General features: G+C 41.8%; 1 protein-coding gene across 7 annotated transcripts in view; it reads left to right on the plus strand.

The window, feature by feature from the left end:
• mak (male germ cell-associated kinase) overlaps positions 1–27,342 on the plus strand; it is a 136,214-nt gene that overhangs the window by 29,171 nt on the left and 79,701 nt on the right. For 6 of the 7 annotated variants that reach the window (XR_010966607.1, XM_068001745.1, XM_068001747.1 and 3 more), the window contains exons 4-8: positions 2,462–2,583; positions 9,698–9,780; positions 9,948–10,080; positions 14,169–14,340; positions 25,423–25,590. Coding sequence is in view for 6 of the 7 variants with exons in the window: in XM_068001745.1 (XP_067857846.1) it covers positions 2,462–2,583; positions 9,698–9,780; positions 9,948–10,080; positions 14,169–14,340; positions 25,423–25,590 (678 nt within the window). In the remaining variant the exon portion in view is untranslated. Of the gene's footprint in view, positions 1–2,461; positions 2,584–7,814; positions 7,895–9,697; positions 9,781–9,947; positions 10,081–14,168; positions 14,341–25,422; positions 25,591–27,342 lie in introns of all 7 variants that reach the window. The other variant, XM_068001746.1, reaches the window with a different exon arrangement.

Here is a 27,342-nt window from a genome sequence, read left to right on the forward strand (position 1 = left end):
GTAGTGCGGTTGATGTTGTGTATATGGACTTTCAAAAGGCGTTTGATAAAGTACCACATAATAGACTTACTAGCAAAATTGAGGCCCATGGAATTAATGGGGTAGTTGCTGCATGGATGTGAAATTGGCTAAGGGATAGAAAGCAGAAGGTACTGTTGAATGGTTGTTTTTCAGACTGGAGGGAAGTGTGTAGTAGTGTCCCCCATGGGTCGGTGTTGGAACCACTGGTCATTTTGATAAATATTAATGATCTGGACTTGTGTATACAGGGCATAATTTCAAAGTTTGCAGATGACACGAAACTCGGAAATGTAGTATCAGTGAGGAGGATAGTAACCAACTTCAGGAAGACATAGATTGGTGAAATGGGCAGACGCATGGCAGATGAAATTTAACGCAAAGAAGTGTGAAATGATTCATTTTGGTAGGAAGAATGAGGAGTGGCAATATAAACTAAATGATACAATTTTAAAGTGGGTGCAGGAACAGGGAGACCTGGGGGTGTATGTACGCAAGTCTTTGAAGGTGGTAGGACAAGTTGAGAAGGCTGTTAAAAAGGCATACGGGATCATTGGCTTCATAAATAGAGGCATAGAATACAAATGCAAGGAAAATAAGCTCAACCTTTAGAAAACACTGGTTAGGCCCAGCTGAAGTATTGTATCCAATTCTGGGCACCACACTTTAGGAAGGATGTCAAGGCCTTGAAGGCTAGAATGGTACCAGGGATGAAAGACTTCAGTTACGTGGAGAGACTAGAGAATCTGTGGTTGTTCTCCTTAGAGCAGAGAAGGTTAAGGGTAGATTTGATAGAGGTATCCGAAATCATGAACGGTTTTGATAGAGTAAATAAAGAGCATCTGTTTCCAGTGGCAGAAGGGTCGGTAACCAGAGGACACAGATTTACGGTAATTGGCAAAAGAACCAGAGGTGACATGAGGGAAAAAAATTTAAGCTGCAAGTTGTTATGATCTGGTATGCACTGCCTTAAAGAGTGGTGGAAGCAGATTCAATAGCAACTTTCAAAAGGAATTGGATAAAATTTGCAGAGCTATGGGGGAAGAGCCAGGGTGTGGGACTTAATTGGATTGCTCTTTCAAAGAGCCAGCATAGGCACAATGGGCCAAATTGCCGCCTCCTGTGCTGTATCATTCTGTGATTCTCCAAGAACTGTAACTTTTTCTCCCTTTTTTTTTCCCTCCTCTCTTGAAGGTGGTGATTTGTTTCAAAGTGGAAGTTCTTTCTGTGTATTCATTGAGTATTAGCATTAGGGAGGGGGGAGATCATATTTGAGCCAAATCCCATCCTTTCCTAACATTCACATGTTTTCAGCAGGAGTCACTGGAAACAATTGGGAGTGGAATCTGGGCAGAATATTTTTGACCCCCTTATCCCCCACTACCCCAGGGTTGCTTGTTGCTAATTTGTAGTGCCCTTAGTAATGATTCAGCTGAGATAAGCTGACTCAGCACAGTTTGGCAATCAAACCTAAGATCTTGTTTGTATAGCCCAGTAACATGCCAGGTGGTGCATTAGCTCACTGAACCACGAAAAGGAGTCTCAAGATCTGAGTAAGTGACAGTTGCTTTACAAATGTATGTTTTTCCTTCTTTTGTTACTTCCTATCTTAGTGCTACAATGCTGATCTGATAACTAGTTAACTGGATGTAATGAGAATGAATAGTATCTGTATGGGAAATGTGTGTTACATAAGATCCAGACTTTATTGTGTAACAAAGTGGTGATAGGCCAAAGTATTGTATTGGAGGTTTTTTCCCCCATTGGTTTTGAAGAGAAACTGAACCTTGTTTAAAATAGGTTTGAATAGTTTACTCAAATGTAATCCCATGCTTTGTATTCTGTATAGTGACTCCAAAAACATTCTGTAGTGACAATATCTGATTAAGTACTGCACTTTGAACACAGTTTTGATACATTTTATAGCATTAATTTCCCCTAGGTGACAAATGAAAACACCATCTAACTCTGATAAGGCAGCTGTTGGCAAGATTGAGAATTTCTTGTTGAACAGTTTCTAGATGAAAGGGTGCTTTGACTGTGGATAATTTAGTTCCTGGATTCTTGGAAAAATGTTTCTCCTGAGAAGTTTGTCCCATTTAAAGAACTTGCCATGTCTGATATCATAGAAATTAATCACTTATTGGGAATATGTTTTTTTTAATTCATTCATGGGATGTGGGCGTCGCTGGCAAGGCCGGCATTTATTGCCCATCCCTAATTGCCCTTGAGAAGGTGGTGGTGAGCCGCCTTCTTGAACTGCTGCAGTCCGTGTGGTGAAGGTTCTCCCACAGTACTGTTAGGAAGGGAGTTCCAGGATTTTGACGCAGCGACGATGAAGGAACATGTTGGTACATCAACCTGAATATCACAACTACATAAAATGTTGTCCAAATGCTTTAAATGTGAGATTAATAATGCACTTTTAAATTATGTTTCACAGTCACTGAAAAAGTTAAACCATGCAAATGTTATCAAGCTGAAAGAAGTTATAAGGGAAAATGACCATCTTTACTTTGTTTTTGAATACATGAAAGAAAACCTGTATCAGCTAATGAAAGACAGGTAGGTTCAACAATTCATGCAATACTGCATCTTGAAAATTTCATTGTGTTTCACATTTAAAAGCAATGAATTTTTACTTTCTACTAGCAGATTTCTGACTATGCTATTTGTGGTAAATTGGATTTTATGCTATTTTGCTAAAAATGCTTTTGTATAATGAAAAGTATTATACAATGCAACACACAATATATTATATATTATACAGTGGTCTTCACTGTGAAACAGTGTCTTATAATATACAGGAGTGTTATACCATGTAACATGCAATGGGTGTTATTGTATAGTACAGTCCTGAATGTTTTGATGTCTCCCAGGGGTTAGGGTAAGGGACATATCCAATAGACTATAAAATATTGTGCAAGGAGAGGGTGAGTAACCAATTATTGTGGTCAGTCATGTAGATAAAGAAAGACCTGGGGCACGATTTTAACAGTGAAAAATGGGTGGGTTGGGGGTGGGGGTCATTCAAAATTGCAACCATTTCAGACCTGCCCATTTCCAGTTGTCACAGGGGCGGGATGAGGGGTGGGCGACCAACCTGCTCCCAGGAGGCGAGCCGGGCCTTAAAACCTTTCAAGGAGGCTTTGGGCCTCCATTTTCCCACAGTTTGCTGTACTTCCAGATTTCCTGTCCACAATTTGACCCCCGCCCCATTCCGGGCTTGGGGTCAAAATCTTGCCCCTGGTGTTCTGAAAGATTAATTTAGATTAGGAAAAGTTTAAGAGCAGGATGTCGTGAGTGGTAATCTCAGGATTACTTCCCCAGCCATGCACTAGAATACGTTACGGGGAGCGGGCCGGAAAGTGGACATGAATTTAGATTTGAGGTTAGGATCAGATCAGCCATGATCTTATTAAATGGTGGAGCAGGCTCGAAGGGCCGATTGGCCTACTTCTGCTCCTATTTCTTATGTTCTTATGTAGAATAGGTAAGGACAGGGTGCATGGCTAAAGATGTGGGCCCAGAAATTTGGCTGCATAGCGCCCATTTATCAGGCGCTAAGTGCGTCACCTGCCATATTGGTTCAGGAGCGCACACTGGCAGCATTTTAAGTGAAGAATAATATATTTAAATTAGGGTCCAGCGCTACTTGCAGGGCCCGTTTTCCATTTTGGGCCTCCGTAGTACTTCATTTGACACGTGCTGACCTTGCACAGCACAACGTGTTGCTACCCACCAGGAAACCCTCTCACCAGTGCTAAAGTCATCATGCAGTACGTCCAGATTAGTTGCCTAGCATATCTGGCTACTGTTTGACTTTTAGGTGTTTTTTGCTGTATTTTATCACTCTGGAAAGTTCACTTCATCTGCACAAAGGGAAATTTTGCTGCTTTTGCACTGCTGTTACACTTTGCCTCAAAAATAGTCTGGTTGCTGTCATGGGTGATCTTGTAGGGCTGCCTTGGGGCTGGAGGATGAGGGGGAGTCGCAAGGAAGACACCGGGAGAAGTTGCCAGAAGATGGAAGAGAAGGAGGGCACTGAACAGGAGCCCATATCCACCGAAGGCCTTCAAAGACCTTTCACCAGATCTGGAACAAAAGCAAAATACTGCGGATGCTGGAAATCTGAACAGTCATCAACCTGAAACGTTAACTCTGTTTCTCTCCACAGATGCTGCCTGATCTGCCTAGTGTTCCCAGCAATTTCTGTTTTTTTTTCAGATTTCCAGTATCCGCAGTATTGTGCTTTTTTATTAGCGCAGAAAAGATATATTGGCCTTGGAAGGGGTACAGTTCAGCTTCACCACAATGATACCAGGACTTAAAGGGTTAAATTATGAGGACAGATTGCATAAGCTTGGCTTGTATTCCCTTGAGTTTAGATGGTTGAGGGTTGATCTAATCAAGTTATTTAAATTGATTAAAGGATTAGTTGGAGTAGATACAGAGAAACTATTTCCTCTGATGAGGAAATCCAGAAGAAGAGGGCATAATCTTAAAATAAGAGCTAGGCCATTTAGAAATGAAATCAGGAATCACCTTTTTACACAAAGGGTAGTGGGAATCTGAAACTCGCTTCCCCATACTCGCAGAAGGCAGAGGGTGATGGTCGAAGGTTGTTTTTGTGACTGGAAGCCTGTGGCCAGTGGGGTACCACAGGGATCGGTGCTGGGTCCCTTGCTGTTTGTGGTCTACATTAACGACTTGGATATGAATGTAAAAGGTATGATCAGTAAGTTCGCTGATGATACAAAAATTGGTAGGGTGGTAAATAGCGAGGAGGATAGCCTCAGTCTGCAGGACGATATAGATGGGTTGGTCAGATGGGCGGAACAGTGACAAATGGAATTTAACCCGGAAAAGTGCGAGGTGATGCACTTTGGAGGGACTAACAAGGCAAGGGAATACACAATGAATGGGAGGACCCTAGGCAAGACAGAGGGTCAGAGGGATCTTGGTGTGCAAGTTCACAGATCCCTGAAGGCGGCAGAACAGGTAGATAAGGTGGTAAAGAAGGCATATGGGATACTTGCCTTTATTAGCCGAGGCATAGAATATAAGAGCAAGGAGGTTATGATGGAGCTGTATAAAACACTGGTTAGGCCACAGCTGGAGTACTGTGTGCAGTTCTGGTCGCCACACTACAGGAAGGATGTGATCGCTTTGGAGAAGGTGCAGAGGAGATTCACCAGGATGTTACCAGGGCTGGAGCGCTTCAGCTATGATGAGAGACTGGGAAGATTGGGTTTGTTTTCCTTGGAGCAGAGGAGGCTGAGGGGGGACATGATTGAGGTGTACAAAATTATGAGGGGCGCAGATAGGATGGATACTAAGGAGCTTTTTCCCTTCGTTGAGGGTTCTATAACAAGGGGGCATAGATTCAAGGTAAAAGGCGGGAGGTTTAGAGGGGATTTTAGAAAGAACTTTTTCACCCAGAGGGTGGTTGGAGTCTGGAACTCACTGCCTGAAAGGGTTGTGGAGGCAGGAACCCTCACAACATTCAAGAGCATTTGGATGAGCACTTGAAATGCCATAGCATACAAGGCTACGGACCAAATGCTGGAATATGGGATTAGATTAGACAGGGCTTGATGGCCGGCGCGGACACGATGGGCCGAAGGGCCTTTATCCGTGCTGTATAACTCTATGACTCTATAAAAGGCTGTGGATACTGGGTCAAATTGAAATAGATTTTTCTTAGGTAAGGGTACCAAGAGATAAGGGACAAAATTAGGTGAATGGAATTGAAGTACAGATCAGCCATGATCTAGAACCATAGAAAAGATACAGCACAGAAGGGGGCCATTTGGCCCATCATGTCCGCGCTGGCTCAAAGAACAACCAGGTGCCCATTCTAATCCCACCTTCCAGCACCCGGTCCGTAGCCCTGCAGCTTACAGCACTTTAGGTGAAGGTCCAGGTACTTTTTAGAAGAGTTGAGCGTCCCTACCTCTACCACCAATTTGGACAGCAAATTCCATTCACCCACCGCCCTCTGGGTAAAAAAGTTTTTCCTCATGTCCCCTCTAATCCTTCCGCCAGTCAGCTTAAATCTATGTCCTCTAGGTCTTGAACTCTCCGCTAGGGGAAACAGGTACTTCCTGTCTACTCTATCTAGGCCCCTCATAATTTTGTACACCTCAATCAAGTCTCCCCTCAGCCTCCTCTGCTCCAAGGAAAACAACCCCAGCCTATCCAATCTCTCCTCGTAGCTGCAATTTTCAAGCCCTGGCAACATTCTTGTAAATCTTCTCTGCACTCTCTCCAGAGCAATTACGTCCTTCCTGTAATGTGGTGAGCAGAACTGCGCACAATACTCTAATTAAATGACAGAATAGGCTCAAGGGGCTGAATGGCCTACACCATTCCTACATTCCTAATAGACAGTAAAAGTTAAGGGCAGTTTTTCAGAGTGGATAGTGGAGTGCCAGAGGGTTCAGTTCTCGGGCCACTTGTGGCCTGTGTGTGTATCAATGATTTGGACCCCAGGCCTAGATGGAGTGGTGTCAACATTTTCAGATGATATCAAAATAGGAAGTAAATAAAGAAACTATTTCATTCTGTTACGCTGCCCGATTGCGCTGGTTCATGGAAGATTTTATGTTTGTGATTATGCAAATGAATTTTAGCAGAAACTTGCAGTGTAACCTAACCAGCGCAACTTTGGGTGCAATATCCCGATTGAGCCCAAAGCAGTAACTCTACCCCAAGTAGTTTAGGTTCATCAGGTAAGTGTGATGGACACTGCAAATGTTGACACTTTGAGGCATTTACTCTGAATTTCTGCAAGGCTGAAATCAGCTAACTCAGCACAGACCCAGAACCAAATGAGATTTTCTGTCTTGTGTGACGTAGTACTTCACTGGGGCAGCTCATGATTGGTAATAAGATGGCATTGTTGTCACTATTGCCTCATTGTGCTTCTCTGATTTTAAACGTTGGACAATACCATGTCAATCTATTACCAAGATTATGATAGGGTTAGATGAAGTAGGGAGCAAGGGAAGAAGCTTGTGTGGAGCATAAATACAGGCATGGACCTGTTGGGCCGAATGGCCTGTTTCTGTGCTGTACGTTCTATGTAATGTAATATGTCCATTTAAATTTCAGTCTTCTGCAGAATATGGCAGTGTTGGTCTAGAAATTATTTTTGATTTTCTTTTAAATTGCATTTATTCCCAAATAAAGATAACATTGGTTTCAAGAAATCATAAGTGCTTATGGTAATTTTATTACACCCTTTACTTTATCTCTAAAAGGAAATTCACCTAAGGGGCAACTGGATTCTGAGTTCAAATCAGTCAGAGAGCTGGAAGTCACCCCTGTTTGCTGCCTGTAAAGATCCTATGTGAAATGAGTTTGCCCCTACTTTGATCTTAATTGTCACTCTCACTCAGACAGGCCTAAGGAGGTTGGTATGGAAATAGGAAAATGCCAAACTGGTGTAGTAAGGTTTGCTCATCTGAGGTTGGTGCTGAGGCATATCCTTAGGGTCAGCGTAGAGGGAGCTTTACTCTGGCGCTGGGTGTCTGAAATGGAAAGAGTCCTGTTCCCCAACACTAATATCACACCAAATTTGTTTAAAACACTCCCTTGGGTTTCAGGCCCATTTTCCAATATAAGGTGGTGAATATTATAGCATGGTATCGCTTTGAGTTACATATAAACAATCCTTGCAAGGTACTAGTTTTGTTCAGAAGGCTCTAAAAATGTTAACTGTTTTGCTGAAATGACTGATTTGCTTTGTTATATTGCAATTATACCTTCTTGTTTGAATTGTCTGTCCACAGAAACAAGTTGTTTCCTGAATCAATCATTAGGAACATAATGTATCAAATAATACAAGGGCTAGCTTTTATCCATAAGCACGGTAGGTTCCTTCCAGGGGCCAGTATGGTCCATCCCTCTTGTAACAAGAACTGGGAAAGCAACAGCAGCTGTCATCCCTAGAGACAAAAACATAAAAAAAACATAAATACTGAAATTCCATTGCGACTTCAGAAAGTTTATAGTGTGTTTGCAACATTTTTTATGCTGCCTATTAGAAGTAGAGCTAAAATATTCAAACTATCCCATTCATTCACCTCATTCTGTGTGTAAAACTGGTACCTTTTGTCAGTGTTTTCCATTAGATAGTATATTAACCTACATCGTCCTCAAAGGTTGTATTAAATAATTAGATTTCAATAGAATGATAGACTATAATTTTAGTCTCTAGGACTATAATCCTCTTTTTGTAACTTCCAAGTTACTAATCTGAAAGATTCATATGAATTTGCGTAAACAGCCACCTATTCAACACTGGGCCATTCTCTCTGATTTTAATTATAGTACAGTTGTCATTGTTATGGTATCTGGTGAATGTTTCTGAGATCTCATACCCTATTGAAAACAAGAAGCTCTATTTAAAATAGGCTCTTATACAAACCATAAAGCTACATTGGCTACCTGTGTTTTATTTTGCCGTAAACTTTAAGATCCAAATTTGGCTTAAAATCCAACCACATATTTTAATTATTTTTAGCGAGTTGGTGGGGGTGAGGGGTGGGGGGGGGGCAGGGTGGAATGCCAAATGCCATGCAGTAATGCAATTCCTGAAATAGATGAACATCAAAGCCACTGTTGTTAGAACTACAGTGGAGCAGAATGGTCAAGTATGCTGCCAAATATCTAATAGACAATTTAATAGTAAAGTTTTTAAAATTATGAAGGGATTTGAAGTGAATAGGGAAAGGCAATTTCCTCTGGTTGGATACTTGGTGACGAGGGATCATCAATTTAGAATTGTCACAATAGATTAAGGAGAGAAGTTAGGAGTCCTTTCTTTACTCAGAGCTGTTGGAGCATGAATGCTTTGCCACAAGGAATGGGTGAGGCAGAGACCGTTGCACCTTTTAAGGGAAAATTGGATAAATATTTGAGGCAGAAGGTGGTACAGGACTATGGTCAGAGAGCAGGGCAGTGGATTTGGGGTTTTGGATTGCTCTAGCAGAGAGCCAGCACAGAAAAGATGAGTTAAGAGGCCTTCTTCTCTGCTGTAAACGTCTATGGTTCTAATATTGTCATTGTTAAAGAAGAAAAGAACGTGCATTTCTATAGCACCTTTCACGACCTCAGGACATCCCAAAGTGCTTTACAGCCAGTGAAGTATTTTTGAAGTGTAGTCACTGTTGTAAAGTGGGAAACATGGTAGTCAATTTGCGCACAGCAGCGACCCATAAACAGCAATGAGATAAATGACCAGATAATCTGTTTTAACAATATTGGTTGAGGCATAAATGTTGGCCAGGACACCGGGGGAAATACCTCTGTTCTTCAAAATAGTGCCATGGGATCTTTCACATCCACCTGAGAGGGCAGACGGGGCCTCGGTTTAACGTCTCAGCCGAAAGATGGCACCTCCAACGGTGCAGCATTCCCTCAGTACTGCGCTGGAGTGTCAGCCTAGATTTTGTGCTTAATTTTCCTGGATGCTTCTGAGCTCTCTCGTCCCACTGAAAACAGTAGGTTTTTGTCAATTTCATATGCTTAGTACTGCCATATTATCTGCTGCATGTTTTCTGAGTTCCTGTTCAGAGGGTAAATCTTGTATTGTTAAAACTTATAAAAATCTCATTTTTTTCCCTTTTTGTTTTCCTTTTCTCTCTCTGCTGCCACTTATTCTCATTACAAGAGAAAATAAACCTTTTACTGAGAATGAAATAAGGAACATTGTGTTCCAAGTGCTTTCTGGCTTAGTTTTTGTGCACAAACATGGTAAGAGTCTTTCTGAAAATCATGCGTTCTTAAATTTAATTTCAATCATATCATTAGTAGCAATTATAAATTTTATTTGTAGATCTTTTATTTACTAATACTATATCATAACACGATCAAGGTGGATTTTAGTTGCTGTTTTATGAAATTCTGGATGTCTTTGTTAGGATTTTTTCATCGTGATATGAAGCCAGAAAACTTGCTCTGCATGGGTCCAGAACTTGTCAAAATAGGAGATTTTGGATTAGCCAGAGAGATTAGATCACGCCCACCCTATACAGACTATGTATCTACACGATGGTAAGTGCAATTTTATATAAGAAACCAAAACCTTGAATGAAAAGGTATGCATTATTCTTGAACCATGTATATAAGGGATTATTTGAATAACCACATACTTGATTGTTGAACTAAATCTTCAAGGGTTGAGATAAGTAAAGGCTCAAACAGAGAGCTATTAGTAACCCACATATAAGGTTTAGAAACATGGAATAGAATCTTAGAAAGGTTACAGCACGGAAGGAGGCCATTCGGCCCATCGAGTCCGCGCCGGCTCTATGCACGAGCAATCCAGCTAGTCCCGCTCCCCCACCCCATCCCCGGAGACCTGCGCATTTTTTCGTTTCAAGTACTTATCCAGTTCCCTTTTGAAGGCCATGATTGAATCTGCCTCCACCACTCCCTCGGGCAGTGCATTCCAGATCCCAACCACTCACTGCGTTTAAAAAAAAGTTTTTCCTCATGTCACCTTTGGTTCTTTTGCCAATCACTTTAAATCTGTGCCCTCTGGTTCTTGACCCTTCCGCCAATGGGAACAGTTTCTCTCTCTCTCTACTCTGCCTAGACCCTTCATGATTTTGAATACCTCTATCAAATCTCCCCTCAATCTTCTCTGTTCCAAGGAGAACAATCCCAGCTTCTCCAGTCTATCCACATAATTTAAGTCCCTCATCCCTCGAATCATTCTAGTAAATCTCCTCTGCACCCTCTCTAAGGCCTTCACATCCTTCCTAACGTGCGGTGCCCAGAACTGGACACAATACTCCACTTGTGGTTGAACCAGTGTTTTATAAATGTTCATCATGATTTCCTTGCTTTTGTTCTCTATGCCTCTATTTATAAAGCCCAGGACCCCGTATGCTTTTATAACCGCTTTCTCAACCTGCCCTGCCACCTTCAACGATTTGTGCACATATACCCCCAGATCCCTCTGTTCCTCTGCCCCTTTTAGAATTGTGCCCTCTAGTTTATATTGCCTCTCCTCATTATTCCTACTGAAATGCATCACCTCGCATTTTTCCACGTTAAATTTCATTTGCCACCTGTCCACCCATGCCTCCAGCGTATCTATATCCTCTTGAAGTCTGTCACTATCCTCCTCACTGTTAACTACCCTTCCAAGTTTTGTGTTATCTGCAAATTTTGAAATAGTGCCCTGTACTCCCAAGTTCAAGTCATTAATATATATCAAGAAAAGCATTGGTCCCAGCATCGACCCCGGGGAACACCTCCCTCCAGTCCGAAAAACAACCATTCACCACTACTCTCTGTTTCCTGTCATTTAGCCAATTCTGTATCCATATTGCTATTGCCCCCTTTATTCCAAGGGCCGCAATCTTAATAACAAGCCTACCGTGTGGCAGTTTATCAAACGCTTTTTGAAAATCCATTTACACATCAACTGCATTGCCCCCATCTACCCTCTCTTACCTCATCAAAAAACTCTTATCAAGTTGGTTAAACACGATTTGCCTTTAACAAATCTGTGCTGGCTTTCCCTAATCAATCCACATTTGTCCAAGTGACTGTTAATTCTGTCCCGGATTATCGTTTCCAAAAGTTTCCTCACCACCGAGGTTAAACTGATTGGCCTATAGTTGCTGCGATTACCTTTACACCCTTTTTTGAACAAGGGTGTAACATTTGCAATTCTCCAGGTCCTCTGGCACCATCCCCGTATCTAAGAATGTCTGGAAGATTATGGCCAGTACCTCTGCAATTTCCCTCCTTACTTTCCTGAGCATCTCAGGGTGTATCTCATCCGGACCAGGTGACTTATCTATTTTAAGTACAGCTAGCCTTTCTAGTACCTCTTAATTTTTAGCCCAACCAATATCTTAACTATATCTTCCTTTACCGAGACTCTGGCAGCATCTTCTGCCTTGGTAAAGACCGATGCAAAGCATTCATTTAGTACCTCAGCCATGCCCACTGCCTCCATGAGCAGATCTCCTTTATGGTTCATAATCGGCTCCCCCTCCTCTTACTATCTGTTTACGGTTGACATGTCTGTAGAAGACTTTTGGATTCCTTATTATGTTGTCTGCTAGTCTATTTTCATACTCTCGCTTTTCCCGTCTTAATTCCTTTTTCACTTCCCCGTCTGAACTTTCTATATTCTCTCTGGTTGGCACTTGTGTTATCAACCTGACACCTGCCATATGCCACTTTTTTCTGCTTCATCTTACTCTCTATCTCCTTTGTCATCCAGGGAGCTGTGGTTTTACTTGCCCTATCTTTCTCCCTCATTGGAATGTACCTTGTCTGTACCCGAATCATCGCCTCTTTAACGGCTGCCCACTGTTCAATTATAGTTTTGCCTGCCAATCTTTGATTCCAATTTACTGGGGCCAGATCTGTTCTCATCCCACTGAAATTGGCCCTCTTCCAATTGAGTATTTTTACTTTAGAGTGGTCAGAGTCCTTTTACATAGCTAATCTAAACCTTATGATACTATGGTTGCTGCTCCCTAAATGTTCCCCCATTGACACTTGCTCCACTTGGCCCATCTCATTCCCTAGAACCAAGTCCAGCAATGCCTCCTTCCTCGTTGGGCTGGAAACGTACTGGTCGAGAAAGTTATCCTGAACACATTTCAAAAATTCCTCCCCTTCTTTGCCCCTTATTATTGTTATCCCAGTCTATATTAGGATAGTTGAAATCCCCCGTTATCACTACTGTATGGCTTTGTACTCTCTGTAATTTCCCTTCAAATTTGCTCATCTATATCCTCCTCACTAGCTGGTGGCCTATAGAATACACCCAGTAGAATATTGTTCCTTAACTCTAACTAAAAAGATTCTGTCCTTGACCCCTCCAGTACATCCTTTCTCTCCAGCACTGCAATATTCTCCTTAATCAATTTTGCCACCCCCCCCCACTTTCTTTCCTTCCTTATCTTTCCTGAACATCTTGTATCCAGAAATATTTAGTACCCAATCCTGGTTTATTTTAATCAGAATTGCAGAGTAAAAGGACTTTTAGGAATGTAGGAACAGGAGTAGGCCAATCAGCCTCTCGTGCCTGTTCCGCCAATCAATTAGATCATGGCTGATCTGTACCTTAACTCCATCTACCTGCCTTGGTTCCACTAATACCCTTGCCTAACAAAAATCTATCAATTTCAGTTTTGAAATGTTCAATTGGCCTAACCTCAACAGGTTTTTGGGAGAGAGAGTTCCAAATACCGTTTGTGTGAAGAAGCATTTCCCGACATCACCCCTGAATGGCCTAGCTCTAATTTTAAAGTTATGCCCTCTTGTTCTGGATTCCCCCACCTGAGGAAATAGTATCTATCTACCGTATCAAATCCTTTAATCATCTTAAACACCTCAATTAGATCACCCCTTAATCTTCTATACTCCTGGGAATACAAGCCTAGCCTATGCAACCTAGCCTCATAATATAACCCTTTTAGCCCAGGTATCATTCTGGTGAATCTGCACTGCACCCCCTCCAAAGCCAGTATATCCTTCCTGAGGTGCAGTGCCCAGAAATGAACGCAGTTCTCCAGATGGGGTCTAGCCAGAGCATTATATAAGTATGCCATAGGTTTCACCCCTTTGTATTCTAGCTCCCTTGAGATAAAGGTCAACATTTCATTAGCCTTTTAAATTATTTTTTGTACCTGTCCACTAGCTTATAGTGATTTCTGTACTTTGACCCCAAAATCTCTCTGCTCATCCACAGTTCCTACCTTCTCACCATTTAGAAAATACTTTGATCTGAGGTCTTTCTTGGGTCCAAAGTGGATGACCTCACACTTCCCCACATTAAACTCCATCTGCCACAGTTTTGCCCACTCACTTAATTTACCAATGTCCTTTTGCAGCTCATCTACACTATTTACTGTGCCGCCTAACTTGATGACATCACTTCCTTTGTGAAAACTTGCTAATATAACCAACACCACCAAAAAACAGATTAACTGGTCATCTCATTGTAATTTGTGAGATCTTGCTGTATGCAAAATGGCTGTAGCATTTACATAACAACAGTGACTACATTTTGAAGTAATTCTTGAAAATGAAGTCCTTTCAGGCATTTTGGGAGACCTGACACAATGTAAAGCAAATTCTTTCTTAAAATCTTTTCCATATTTTCTCAGGTATCGTGCTCCTGAAGTACTGTTGCGATCCTCAATCTATAGTTCTCCTATTGATATGTGGGCAGTGGGCTGCATCATGGCTGAGCTGTACACACTGAGGCCACTGTTTCCAGGAACCAGCGAAGTGGATGAAATCTTTAAAATTTGCCAAGTGTTAGGCACGCCAAAGAAAGTGAGTGACATTTGTGAATATGGGAGCGGTACTTTAGCGGCAAGCTTTTTCTTTACCCATTTGAAAACCGAAACTGTACACTTTGTAATTGGAATGTATCTGCATTATTAAAAATAATGAAAGTGTGAGAGACGAGGTTTTGGACTAATCAAGTGACCAATGTGGCAAGACCCAACCAATGAGAATAGATGTAGCAGCTATCTAAAGCCCTTCTCTGCAAGGGCTCAGATTTCTGTCATCTTCCTGGCCTCTGCTGCCCTCCTCAACCTCTGCTCACTTACATGGTGAGCAGAGGCCCCCGAAGGGTCGTCATCAACTGGCAGGAAGGAGAATGTTTGCCCATCTTATGCTCTGCCACCTTACCCAAGTGCTCTGATTTCCCCCATAGAAAGAATAACCTGACAGCAGGGTGAGTGAAGCCAAGAGAGGACAGCAGTTTGAAGCTGGGATTTAAACAGCTCAGGCTGAGTGTGAACACGTGGCACCTTCTGGTCAACATGTGGGAGTGAGGGCTAGAGAGAAGGGACGGAATCTGACCCCAGCTAAAACTCCAAGTCAGCCTTTGCAGTGTTTGGGCTGCACTGAGGAGGGTTCAGGAATCAAGTGCAGTTGAAAGCAGCCTGTGGAATCACCTCTGAAGCCTTCAAGCCCCAAGGTTCCAATAGTAAGGCCACCACTGAAAAAGACTTTAAAGCACTCCCCCAGTCCCATATTTGAAAGTACCATAACTCACCAGTTGAGAGCTGTGAACCTCAATGTGTACACTCATATAAAGTCAAAGTGTCCTGCAGAAAGACTCCATATAGTGCGAGTCAGCTACCAATACAAGATTTAACCACTTGAATACTGGGGCCTAAATATTCACAAAGTGCTTCTGTGTAGTGGTAGGTTTCCACAGGCTACAGAACTTACACACTGAGTAAAGGGGGTGGGGGTGAGGGTGGATATAATAGTAACCTAAAGATAAGACAAAGAAGTGTTGACAGCAAAGATCAGAGTACAAAAAGTGATTAAAAAATAACAAATACTCAGGGAACAGAAAAGGGTATAGCAAGTAATAATAAAATACTTGATATAAATACAGTAGGAGTAATGAAAAATAGGAAGATATTCAATTGCCTGTATAGCAATGTATAGAGCATCAGCAAAAAAATGGGGGAATTGGAGGTAGTAATTAGAAGTGTGGAAATAGATGCAATGGGGTAACGGAAACATGACTGCAAACGTGGATTAGCTGCTACCATGTATTTAGAAATGATAGGGAAGGAAGAAGGGGTGTTGGGATAGCTGTGTTAATCAGAAATAATATTGTCAGTAGAAAGAAAGGACATAACTAACAAAGAGATAGAAACATAATGTATATGGATTGAGATAAAGGATGGGAAGGGATCGGTTGCACTATTAGGGGTATACTATAGACCACCAAATAGTGGAAAGGAAGTACAGGGAGAAATATGTAGGCAAATAAATGAAATGAATAAAAAAAGAGTAGTCATCATGAGCGATTTCAATGACCCCCAAATAAACTGGCAAGAAGAGGGAGTGAAAGGGGAGAAGGAGATGGAGCTTTTAACAGTGTATATAAGATTTCTTTCTCACCCAATATGTAAGAAGCACAGTAAAAGAGAAAGCACTGCTAGATCAAGTAATCAGAGCAGATAAGAGAAGTAAGCATGGGAGAACATGTAGGGTGCAGTGGTCACTATATAATAATGTTTAAGATCATTCTTGAGAGATAAAGATTGTATAAGAAAGTAGAAAAGTCACCCGGTCCAGATGGGATGCATCCTAGGTTGCTGAGGGAAGTAAGGGTGGAAATTGCGGAGGATCTGGCCACCATCTTCCAATCCTCCTTAGATATGGGAGTGGTGCCAGATGACTGGAGGATTGCAAATGTTACACCCCAGTTCAAAAAAAGGGAGAGGGATAAACCTGGTAACTACAGGCCAGTTAGCCTAACCTCGGTGGTGGGAAAATTTTGAGACACAATAATCCGGGACAAAATTAATTGGCACTTGGAAAAGTATGGACTAATAAATGAAAGTCAGCATGGATTTGTTAAAGGAAAATCGTGTTTGACTAACTTGATTGAGTTCTTTGATGAAGTAACGGAGAGGGTTGGTGAGGGTAGTGCGGTTGATGTGTATATGGACTTTCAAAAGACAATTGATAAAGTGCCACATAATAGACTTGTTAGCAAAATGAAAGCCCATGGGATTAAAGGGACAGTGGCAGTATGGATACAAAATTGTCTGAGGGACAGAAAGCAGAGAGTAGTGATGAATGGTTGTTTTTCAGACTGGAGGGAAGTATATCCAGGGGTCGTTATTAGGACCATTGCTCTTTTTGATGTATATTAATGACATGGACTTGGGTATACAGGGTATAATTTCAAAGTCTGCAGATGACGCAAAACAATGTGGCGGATAGTAACAGACTTCAGGAGGACGTAGACAGATTGGTGAAATGGGCAGACACGTAGCAGATGAAATTTAATGCAGAGAAGTATTAAGTGATACATTTTGGTAGGAAGAACGAGGAGAGGCAATATAAACTACATGGTACAATTTTAAAGGGACTGCAGGAACAGAGAGACCTGGGGGTGTATGTACACAAATCTTTGAAGAAGGCAGGACAAGTTGAGAAGGCCATTTTATATTAAAAAAATGTATATGGGATCCCGTTCTGTATAAATAGAGGCATAGAGTACAAAAGTAAGAAAGTTATGCTAAACCTTTACAAAACACTGTTTAGGCCTCAGCTGGAGTATTGTGTTCAATTCTGGGCATCACACTTTAGGAAGGATGTCAAGGCCATGAAGAGGGTGCAGAAGAGATTTACTAGAATGGTACCAGGAATGGACTTCAGTTACATGGAGAGACTGGAGAATTTGGGGTTGTTCTCCTTCGAGCAGAGAAGGTTAAGAGGAGATTTGACATAGGTGTTCAGAATCCTGAACGGTTTTGATAGAGTAAATATAGAAAAACTGTTTCCAGTGGCAGAAACGTCTGTAACCAGAGGACTCAGGTTTAAGGTGATTGGTGAAAGAGCCAGAGGCAACATGAGGAAACTTTTTTTAACACAGCGAGTTGTAACGATCTGGAATGCACTGCTTGAAAGGGTGGTGGAAGCAGATTCAATATTAACTTTTCAAAAGAGAATTGGATAAATACTTGAAGGAAAAAATTTATAGGGCTATGGGGAAAGAGCAGGGGAGTGGGACTAATTGGATAGCTCTTTCAAAGAGCCGGCACAGACACAATGTCCTCCTTCTATGCTGTACCATACTATGACTATGATACTAGTACAAATACCAAAGTTATAGATTAGAAAAAAGCCAACTATGATGATGGAACTAAGGACGATAAACTGGACAAAAATATTGACAGACCAAGAGGTAGAACAACAGTGGGCAATATTTAAAGGAGAGATTAATAAGAGCTTAAGAGAACTATATTTCACTAAAAATAAGAATACACTAGCCAAGACTGAGATGACATGGTTAAATAAAGAGGTGCAGACAACATTAAATCTGAAGGAAAAGGCAAATACGAAGTACTTAAATGATAAAGGAAAGGATGACAAAAGGGAGTATGAGGAGCTTAGGAAAACGGTTAGAAAAGCAAAGAGGAAATATAAAATGAAAATATCAAAGAATATGAAAAGAAATAGTAAAGTATTCAACAGGCATATAAGTAACAAAATCAGAATTAAGATGAGAATAGTGCCACAGAGGGATGAGCAAGATAAACTCACAGGAGATGATACTGAAATGGCAGTGAAACTGAATAGATACTTGCCTCAATTTTCACTGAAGAGGTCAATGAAGAAGAAATGACAACAGTAGAAGAAGAGGGATACTACAACAGTTAAGATAAAAAGAAAGGAGATACTAAACAAACTAGCCACAACTAAGGAGGATAAAAAAACTTTAGGTCCAAATGGATTGCACCTGTGGATACTCAATGAAACCAGGGCAGGGATAGCAGAGGCACTAGTATCCATCGATTTTAAAAATTCAATAGAAAAAGGAATAGTGCCAGAGGACTGGCGAACAGCAATTGTAATTCCTGTCTGCAAAAGGGAGTTAGAACTAATCCAGGGAACCGTAGACCAGTTAGCTTAATGCCAGTGGTAGGACAGATACTAAAATCTTTTCTAAAAGATCAGATAACAAAACATCTAGAGACAGCAAATATAATAATAAAAAAAATCTGGATTTCAAAAAGGAAGGTTATGTTTAAACAACTTTATTGAATTCTTTGAAGAAAGAAACAAATGAATAGATGTGGCATACAAAGAGTAGACAAATGAATAGATGTGGCATACGTGGACTTTGAGAAGGCCTTCGATAAGATGCCATATAAAGACTCTTGTCAAAGGTCAGGGCGTATGGAGTCAGGGGTCAGATAGCAGAATGGATTGAAAGATGGCTACAAAACAGAAAACAGAGGGTAGGAATTAAAGGAAATTTCTCAGACTGGCAGAAAGTGAGAAGTGGTGTCCCGCAGGGATTCGTGTTGGGACCACTGTTGATCACCATATACGTAAATGATTTGGACCCAAGAACTTGGAGGTATGGTATTGAATTTACAGCTGATATCAAATTGAGGGTACAACTAATAATGTGGAGGACGGCACCAAAATATAGGAAGAAATAAACAGGCTTGCAGAGTTGGCAAATTAAATTCAATAAAGTGAAGTGTGAGGTGGTTCATTTTAGTAGGAGGAATAAGGAGGCCACTTATTCCTTGGAAGGTAAGAGAGTAAATAGGGTAGAGGAGCAAAGAGATCTGGGCTTACAGATAAACGAACCGCTAAAAGTAGCAACACAAGTTGGTAAGACCATAAAGAGTGCAAACAAAGTACTAGGGTTCATTTCTAGACAAAAGCAGGGAGGTAATGTTAAATTTATATAGTCCCTGGTTAGACCACACTTGGAGTATTGTGTGCAGTTCTGGTCTCCATACTACAAAAAGGACTGAAGCAAATGCAGAAAAGATTTACAAGGAAGTTACCAGAATTGAGAAGACGTGACTATCAGGACAGATTGAGCAGGATGGGCTTCATTTTCTGTCAAAAAGACTAAGAGGAGACCTGATAGAGGTCTTTAAGATTATAAAGGATTTTGACAGGGTGGATGGGCAAGCCACTCAGTTGTTTTACTACCTTCTCGGGGGAACTAGGGATGGACGATAAATACCGGCCTTGCCAGCAATGCCCACGTTCTGAGAATTAATTTTTTTTTAAAACTTGGTGAGTCCAGAACAACAGGGCATAAAAATAAGGCAGCCACTAACAGATCAAATAAAAAATTTAGGAGGAATTTCTTTACACAGAGTGTGGGGAGAATATGGAACTCGCTGCCACATGGAGTGGTTGAAGCAGGATAGCAATGATGCATTTAAGGGGAGACTTAATGTATATGAGGTAGATAGGAATAGAGGGAGCAAGTTGTAAGAGGTAATTAGAGTGGGAGGAAGCTCATGTAAGTATAAACACGGGCATAGACCAGTTGAGTTGAATGGCCTGTTTCTCTGCTGTAGATATTAATAACAAAGCCACGATCTATTTTCGTAAATGATCCTCGGGATCATTATCTGTAAAGTAGGTGTCATCTGCCTAACATGTTAACTCCCTAATTCCTGACACAGCAGTGTATACGGCCTCGTTAAATACTGCTGGGGAATTCAAATGTCCTTGGGGGAGACACATCCATTAGTACTGCCAACCCTCAAATGTGAAGGCGGTTTTATAGCGAACCTCCAATTTCAGATCAAGTGTGTTTTTTTATATTTGGATCTACGCAAATTCTCAATTATCCCTCTCAAAGATCGTGCCTTATGTTGTCTAGTTACTTTATTAAGTTCTCTAAAATCTACTACCAACCTACAGGAGCCATCTGGCTTCCTTACTGGGAACTTTGACTTCTGCCAGGTTCAATTACGTTTGTTCAAGGAGATCCTGCAAGATACTTTTTACGGTGTTCCTTGCAGCTTTCAAAATAAGATATTGTCTTGCTGCAGGGTGCACGTCGCCTTCTGTATCCGCAATGAAATGACTCATCCTTCCAGCATGCATCTTAGACTTAGCAAATCCTGCTTGGTGTTTGAGTAGTATTGCTCTCAATAAATGAGGTCTAATTCTGTCTCTTCAACCCTTGCTTCAATTTACAGTCTGGGAATATTTACTGTCTGGGCTATTCGGATCCTAATTATCCTTGTTTTGTTCAGGTTGTCTCTGCCAATTATTATATCTTCAACTACTGATCCATCGGTCAAGACAATCACCAGAAGTTCATACTTTTTATTTCCTAGATTTACTTACCCATCTTATTTTTGCAAGGGGGTAGTTTATGGATCTTGCAATACCTCGGAACTCAATGGTATCAATAGGCTGATATTTTGGTAGCTGTTCCCTGATGATTTCTTCCTTTACCAGATACCCCTGTATCTACTAGAGCAAAATGCTCTCTTCCATTTATCATAATAGGGATCCGAGGCTCGCCATGGATGGTTTTCATTGTCCTCCCCAATGCATTCTAGCATAGTCCTGAAAGCTTTAGACCTCAGATGATGGCATCCCCCTCTTGGGGATCCTGCTATATCTGGATATCGATTTGGCTTAGATGTGCCAGGTTGAATGTCCGCTCATCCTCCTCTGGCTCCATTTAGCTCAGAGTTACATGGGGGCCCCTGACATGGCTGTGGGTGATTTTTAGGTCTCTGGCCTTCCTGAGTTCTTTCCTGTCTCTGTTGTCCCTGATTTTGTGGATAATAGGAATGTTATGACGTTTGTCCAAGCACCCAAATATCGTGCCGATTTTGAGGTGCTGGAGATGGTCTATTGGGTCTTGACAGGGGAAAAGGACTTCCCCGTTGGTACTGCCTTTCTCTCTTTCTGTCTGACCTCTGGTAGGTCCAAATAGGGGTGTCCTTAGCTTATATCCTGACTCAGGAGTCTGCTTTTTCAAGCGGATGTCCTCCCTGTAACGCACGAGCTTGGGGTGTTCCTCCTCATCAGAGCTATTGCTATCTTCTTCTTGTCATTTAGCTGAGAATTTACTTCTCTGCCATTCTTCCCTTTTCCTTTAATGGGGGCCTTTTCCTCTTTACCTAGCTTGTGGTATTTCACCAATTAGGTGGCTGATATGGGTAAGGGTGTCCTTGGGGGATAGTTTATCTAGAATTGGCCCGTGAATCTGGTATTTGAGATCCTCTGGGATGCAATCTTTTGCCAATTCCGCATAATGATTCTTTCCCCACTTTCTATAAATGTATGAAAAGAGTCCCTCTGGGCAGTCCTTTGCAACTTTCTGTGCCTGCACATACCTTGTTGGGAGGTTCTTTTTTACATTCAATAATTCTTCTCAAGGCACAAGCCAGTTCTCGTAAGGTTCTGCAATTGTCTGGGACGTTTTTCATTAATTATGGGGAGCATTTGGATCTTACTGCACTCTGAAGTACCAGAGGATCTCCATTTCCTATAACTAAGGACTGCACTTCCATTTGTTTTAACCAGCCCGTGGGATCCCCTTTGGGTTGATTCCTCAAGAATCCTTCATGACTCGCTCTGGTTTGGACAGTTTTGTGGATGTCCCTTTCTCCCCCCACCCCCCCCCCCCCCCCCCCAGGGTTTGGGTCACTATTGTACCTGAGCTATGAGGTGAGTCTCTCGTGGTCCTGGGCCTTGACTGTTTGCTGCGGGACAGGGAGCTTTTTCTCTGAGAATATTCCTTATTTTTCTTATCTCTTTCTCTGCTCTCCCGGGTCACTTTCTCCCCAAATCATGACTCCCGAGGGCCCCCCCCCCCCCCCGACTACCGAAGGCCTCAATCCCCCAACTCCTGAGCTCCCCTGACTCCCAACCCTCGATTGTTGTCGACAACAGCTGGTCCTAGTTCTCTGCGGCAGTGGGGGTGCCGTCTCCAGGCCTGAGGCAGGAAATTACACTAGACAGCGGAGTCCAGTGCAACTGGCACCTGAATGAAAACTGAAGGGAATGTAGAGGGGTCTCCCAGAGTTCATTCCCCCTGCAAAGGGATAGACTGCAGCGCCAACGCGCATGCGCGAATTGGCGATACCACAAACTTTACTCCTGTGATATGTGCTAGCAGCAGCATTGGGAGAGGAATCGCCAATTTCGGGAGACTCCAGCCGCAACCATGAGAGTTGGGAACCCTAGTTTTATTTAGCATCACTTCCATAGCACCTGGGTAATTCTACGTAGAGGCCCCATTGTGGTCAAACAGTTATCAGTTCCAAGTGGAAATGGCCAATTAAGAATGCAGCCCCATTCATTTGCAACAGTGGGGATAGTATTCTGGAAGAAGGAGGATCAAGTGATCTCATCATTCAAACCCATGTCAGCCATATGTAGTATCTACTGGTGGAAAAGTAAGCACTTATTGTGTTTATAGAACAAGCTACTCCCTATTAATCGAGTGTCCAGTGAAGTAGGACAGTTCCATTCCATGTTAGATTCTGCTTGTTAGCTCTTAAACTGACTGCTTAGATGTACAGTCAACAAAATTGCATTTGGAAAGAGGAAACTAGACTGCATTCACCCGCAACAATCTGAACTGATATCCGGTCTTTCGCACATGCACTTCTCCAATCTTTCTGAAGGTGGACTGAAACACAAGGCCAGATACAAATGGTTAAGCTGCTTTATTTTACAGATAACAAGTGAACAAACACACACAACAGATGCAATCAAATCTTTCTTGATTCAACTATCTACAGAATCCCCTCAAACAAGAAAAATACTAAAAATACCTCATATATCTTTATTAGAAAGCATGCTTAACTTGTCCTGGTCAGCCTTCTGATTCTGACCCACTGTGGATTTGAGATATGTTCCCTCGTTAGGCCAGCCTTCCTCTCTAAACAGTCCCTATTGTTCCTTTTTCCTCCTTCCTTTTCTCTGTGTTCTCAGCAAGTGGTAGGGCTGTCCTTCTGACTTCTATCCCATTCAGTGACTTGCCAGTAGGCTTGTCAACCAAACTGATGGCCTCCTCCCACTCTCCCAAGAGTATATTCTCAGAAGGCACCTCATGCTGGGTTCACATGAATAAAAACATCCTTGCCTCAATAGGTCTGACTGCTCACTGAAATCTCTAAACTAACTTTCATTGACTAAAGCACTCTGGTTCTGACTCTTCATTTGAAACCTAATCTACATTTCCCAGCTCTGTCATTCTGTGCATTTAACCTCCATGAGAGTTACATTTAACTTAATGCTAGCATTAATGTAAGTTACACCAAGATCCTCCCCATGGTGATAATAGTCAGAAATCCTAAAATGTAACTCAGAACCTTAAAGTTCTATTTAAATCACCAATTTAGGTAATTGTTTTGGTAACAAAACCCTTGGGCTAACCCATCACTAACCAGAGATCAGTGGTTCCAGATTTACTTGCTCATCGTAGAGTTTCCCACTAACCTCTGTTACTTGGTAATATGCACACTAGTTCTAGTTCATGATTTACTGGTTTGAGTGCGCATGTACAAATGCGTGAACTTGATCCATCGATTCACCGTTGGAGACAGAAGACACCATTGAGGAACGGCTTTCACCATTCTTTGAATATAGCTCAATCTTTACATATAGCCTAATACATTAATGTTAGAAGGTTGGGGGGTGGGGGTTACAGAGTTCTTTAAAAGCCTGGAACCATACAATAGGCTCTTGACCAGATAGTCTTTCTCACCTCCACTAATATGGGACCATTCATTTAAAGAATGGTACATTACTCACAGTAGCGATGGGTTACCTCATTCTCTGAATGTAATTCGACCTCCAAGTACAGAGTCTACCCCACCCCAATTCTTTTTTCTGACGTGTTGTAACTTGGAACTTGTTTTGTTGTGTGTTCAAACTTCCTCATCGTTTAACTTAATGAGCTGGAACTTGCTCAGAGCGTCATTGCAATGTTTGCAGCAGCTCCTGCAAATTAAATGTACGAATTTACTCACTGCGGACTCCGTGGCGTAGACTTGTGTGATTTGGAAGTTTTCAACCCAGCCTTTGAACAACGTGGGTTGATTCTCATAGGAAATGTATGTGGGAATGGAAGACATGCCCACAAAATCTGTCATGGAGAAGTCACACCCACAAGCTGGCATGCAAAGTTCATTCATTTAAAGTAATATTCTGCAAGTCATTGTAAATAAAGATTTTAATTTTTTTAATAAATTGCCAAAGTAGTAATTTAATTAAATTAGAGACAAGTGAAAAGTTTTAAAAAACATTTAAAACTTTTTAAAATTTTTATAAAATGTTTTAATGACCAAAAATTATGATAATGAGGAGTAATATGAGACTTCACGGTCATTAAGAGTCATCGCGCTTTTAAAAAGTAGTGTAGAGCTGGTATTGTTCAGCATACCTTTTGGTGGCGTAAGTAGTTCCGTTCTAGCTGAGCAGATGAGTAAGTTTACGATTTTTCTGTGACTTCAATGATTATGGCGTGTGAGTTCCCTTTAATTCGCAACTGTCAAATCGCCGGCGAACCAATAGGAGCAAGTTCACGATTTACGGGTTTTAGTGCGCATGTGCAAATGCGTGAACTTAATCCATCAATTCACTGTCGAAGACAGAGGACGCCATTGAGAAACGGTGTTCACAAGTGAGTAATTTCTGCCCCAATCTCTGTGCAGTCAAGAACTGAGGTATGACTCAGAATGAGGCCTTTGTATACAGTGGAGGTGCAGAAGACCATTAGTCCAAGATAGCTATTATGAGGCCAGTTTTTTTAAAGGGACAGTGTCCCAACGAATCCTTGTCCCCTCTCTCCTGCTCCCAGCATGACTGTAAAGTATTTGGTTATATGTGAAAGTTGAAATACATTCAAAGAATGGGAAAGGCTATCTATCAATGACAGTTGATAATATAGCATTGTCTTGTTAAAAAAAAGTGTTGAAATATTGGAATTATAATCGATATGCATAGTCTACTGAGACACAATCACTAATGGAATATAATTTAGACACAGTTATTACAAGTGTCACATTATCATTGTAGTTTCTCCTTATAATAGTTTCTTCTTATAACCATTACCTACTGCTATTTGCCCTACAGAATGATTGGCCAGAAGGTTATCAGCTTTCAGCTGCCATGAATTTCCGTTTTCCACAGTGTGTACCCACTCATCTAAAGACATTGATTCCCAATGCTAGTAATGAAGCAATACAGCTTATGAAAGACATGCTTCATTGGGATCCTAAGAAAAGGCCAAATGCCAGTCAGGTAAGTTAACAGTTAACCTAAATTTCTTACTTTAAAACACTGCAAGTCAGTGGCAGTTAAGTCAATCAGCTATAAGTGAGTCCCTGACTAGGTGTTAATTATTGTGGCTGGAAGTTAACTGACTAGTTGCAGCTTGTGTGTTTCTGAAGAGAGAGGGTGGATCTGATCGGGCAGGTCCCCGACCAGACGGTCGATGCCATTTGGCAGATCGTCTCATTGCCAGAACTGACCAACAGGCACCAGGATGTAGCATGGATGGTGGTGAGAAGGACCCTTCCAGTGTGGTCTTTCCGACATGCACGGAATCTCAGCGCCACCGCGAGCTGCCCCCGAGGCTGTGGCAGGGACGACACCATCGTCCATCTCCTGGCGGACTGCTCCTTCGCGTAGAAGGTGTGGAGAGAGATGCATCGGTATCTGTTCTGGTTCAGCACCAACAGCTCGGTAACAGGACATTGTGCTCTATGGGCTGTTCCCCGGGACGTACATCGAGACAGATATCAACTGCTGCTGGAAGACCATCAACTCGGTGAAGGAGGCCCTTTGGTCCGCCCCAAACCTACTGGTCTTCCAGCTGAATGAGCTGTCCACAACCGAGTGTTGCCAACTGGCACATTCCAAGGTCCAGGAGTACGTGCTGCAGGACGCACTGAAGCGAGGTGTGGTCTATGGAAAGGCTGTGTGGGGAAAGGCCACCATGTAAGGCCATCCCACTTTGTATTGTACAGAACGTATTAGAAGATATGTATTGTGTTTTGAATTGTAACGACGGGATCGGAGTGTGTACGATCCGTATTGTATTGTTTTTGAATTGTAATTGCACGTTTACATTGAACTGTGTGTATCCTTAAATTTTATGAAATAAAGTATATTTTGAAAAGTAAAAAATTCTGAAGGGTACATATTAGAGGGATATTTGAAAAAGCACAGAGCTTGGTGAGAGTCTGCTAAACAGAGTGGCTTGCTAAACAGTGACAATGGGAATTTGGTGAGAGTGGGAAGGAGGTGCTAAGTAATTTAAGCCATGGTGCAACAGTAAATAAGTAAATATATAAATAATCAGTAATTAATTAGATCTAAGGGGATAAAATTAAAATTAACTAAGTAGAGGATACCAACATTAAAGGGATCCAAATTGTATTAAATAAAAATCTGGTATACATAAATAATAAATAAGAATAAAGGCATACTAAACTTAAAAACATATATTTTTATATATATATAAAACTTAAGATATATAATGTAGATAGACTTTTAAGCAAAATGATGGGATAGCAGAGACCCATTGCCTGTAATTCCAGTGCCATAGGGAACTCCAGGATGCTTCATGTGTCCTGGATAACCATGTGCGCAGGAAGTGCCTCCTGTTGCTTGAGCTTGAGCTCAGGGTTTCTGAGCTTGAGTGGCTTGAGTCACTGCAGGGCAGACGGGAGGCTGACAATTTCCTGGATTGCACATTCCAGGGGGTGGTTACTCCGCAGCCACAGAGAGCTCAGGAGGATAGTAAGTGGGTGGCCATCCAACAGGGTAGGAAGAGGCAGGCATTGCAGGAATCCTCTGGGAGTGTGACACTCTCAAACTGGTTTTCAGTGCTGAATACTGGTGAGGGTGATGACACCTTGGGGGAGTGTGGTCTAGAGCACATCTGTGGGGCAAAGGACAGCACAGGGAGCTGGGCAAAGTGTAGAAATGTAGTGGTCATAAGGGATTCGATAGTCGGGGATAAACAGGCGTTTCTGCAACCGCCGATGT

Source organism: Heptranchias perlo, chromosome 2 (genome assembly GCF_035084215.1).
Source record: "Heptranchias perlo isolate sHepPer1 chromosome 2, sHepPer1.hap1, whole genome shotgun sequence".
NCBI classification, from domain to species: Eukaryota; Metazoa; Chordata; class Chondrichthyes; order Hexanchiformes; family Hexanchidae; genus Heptranchias; species Heptranchias perlo.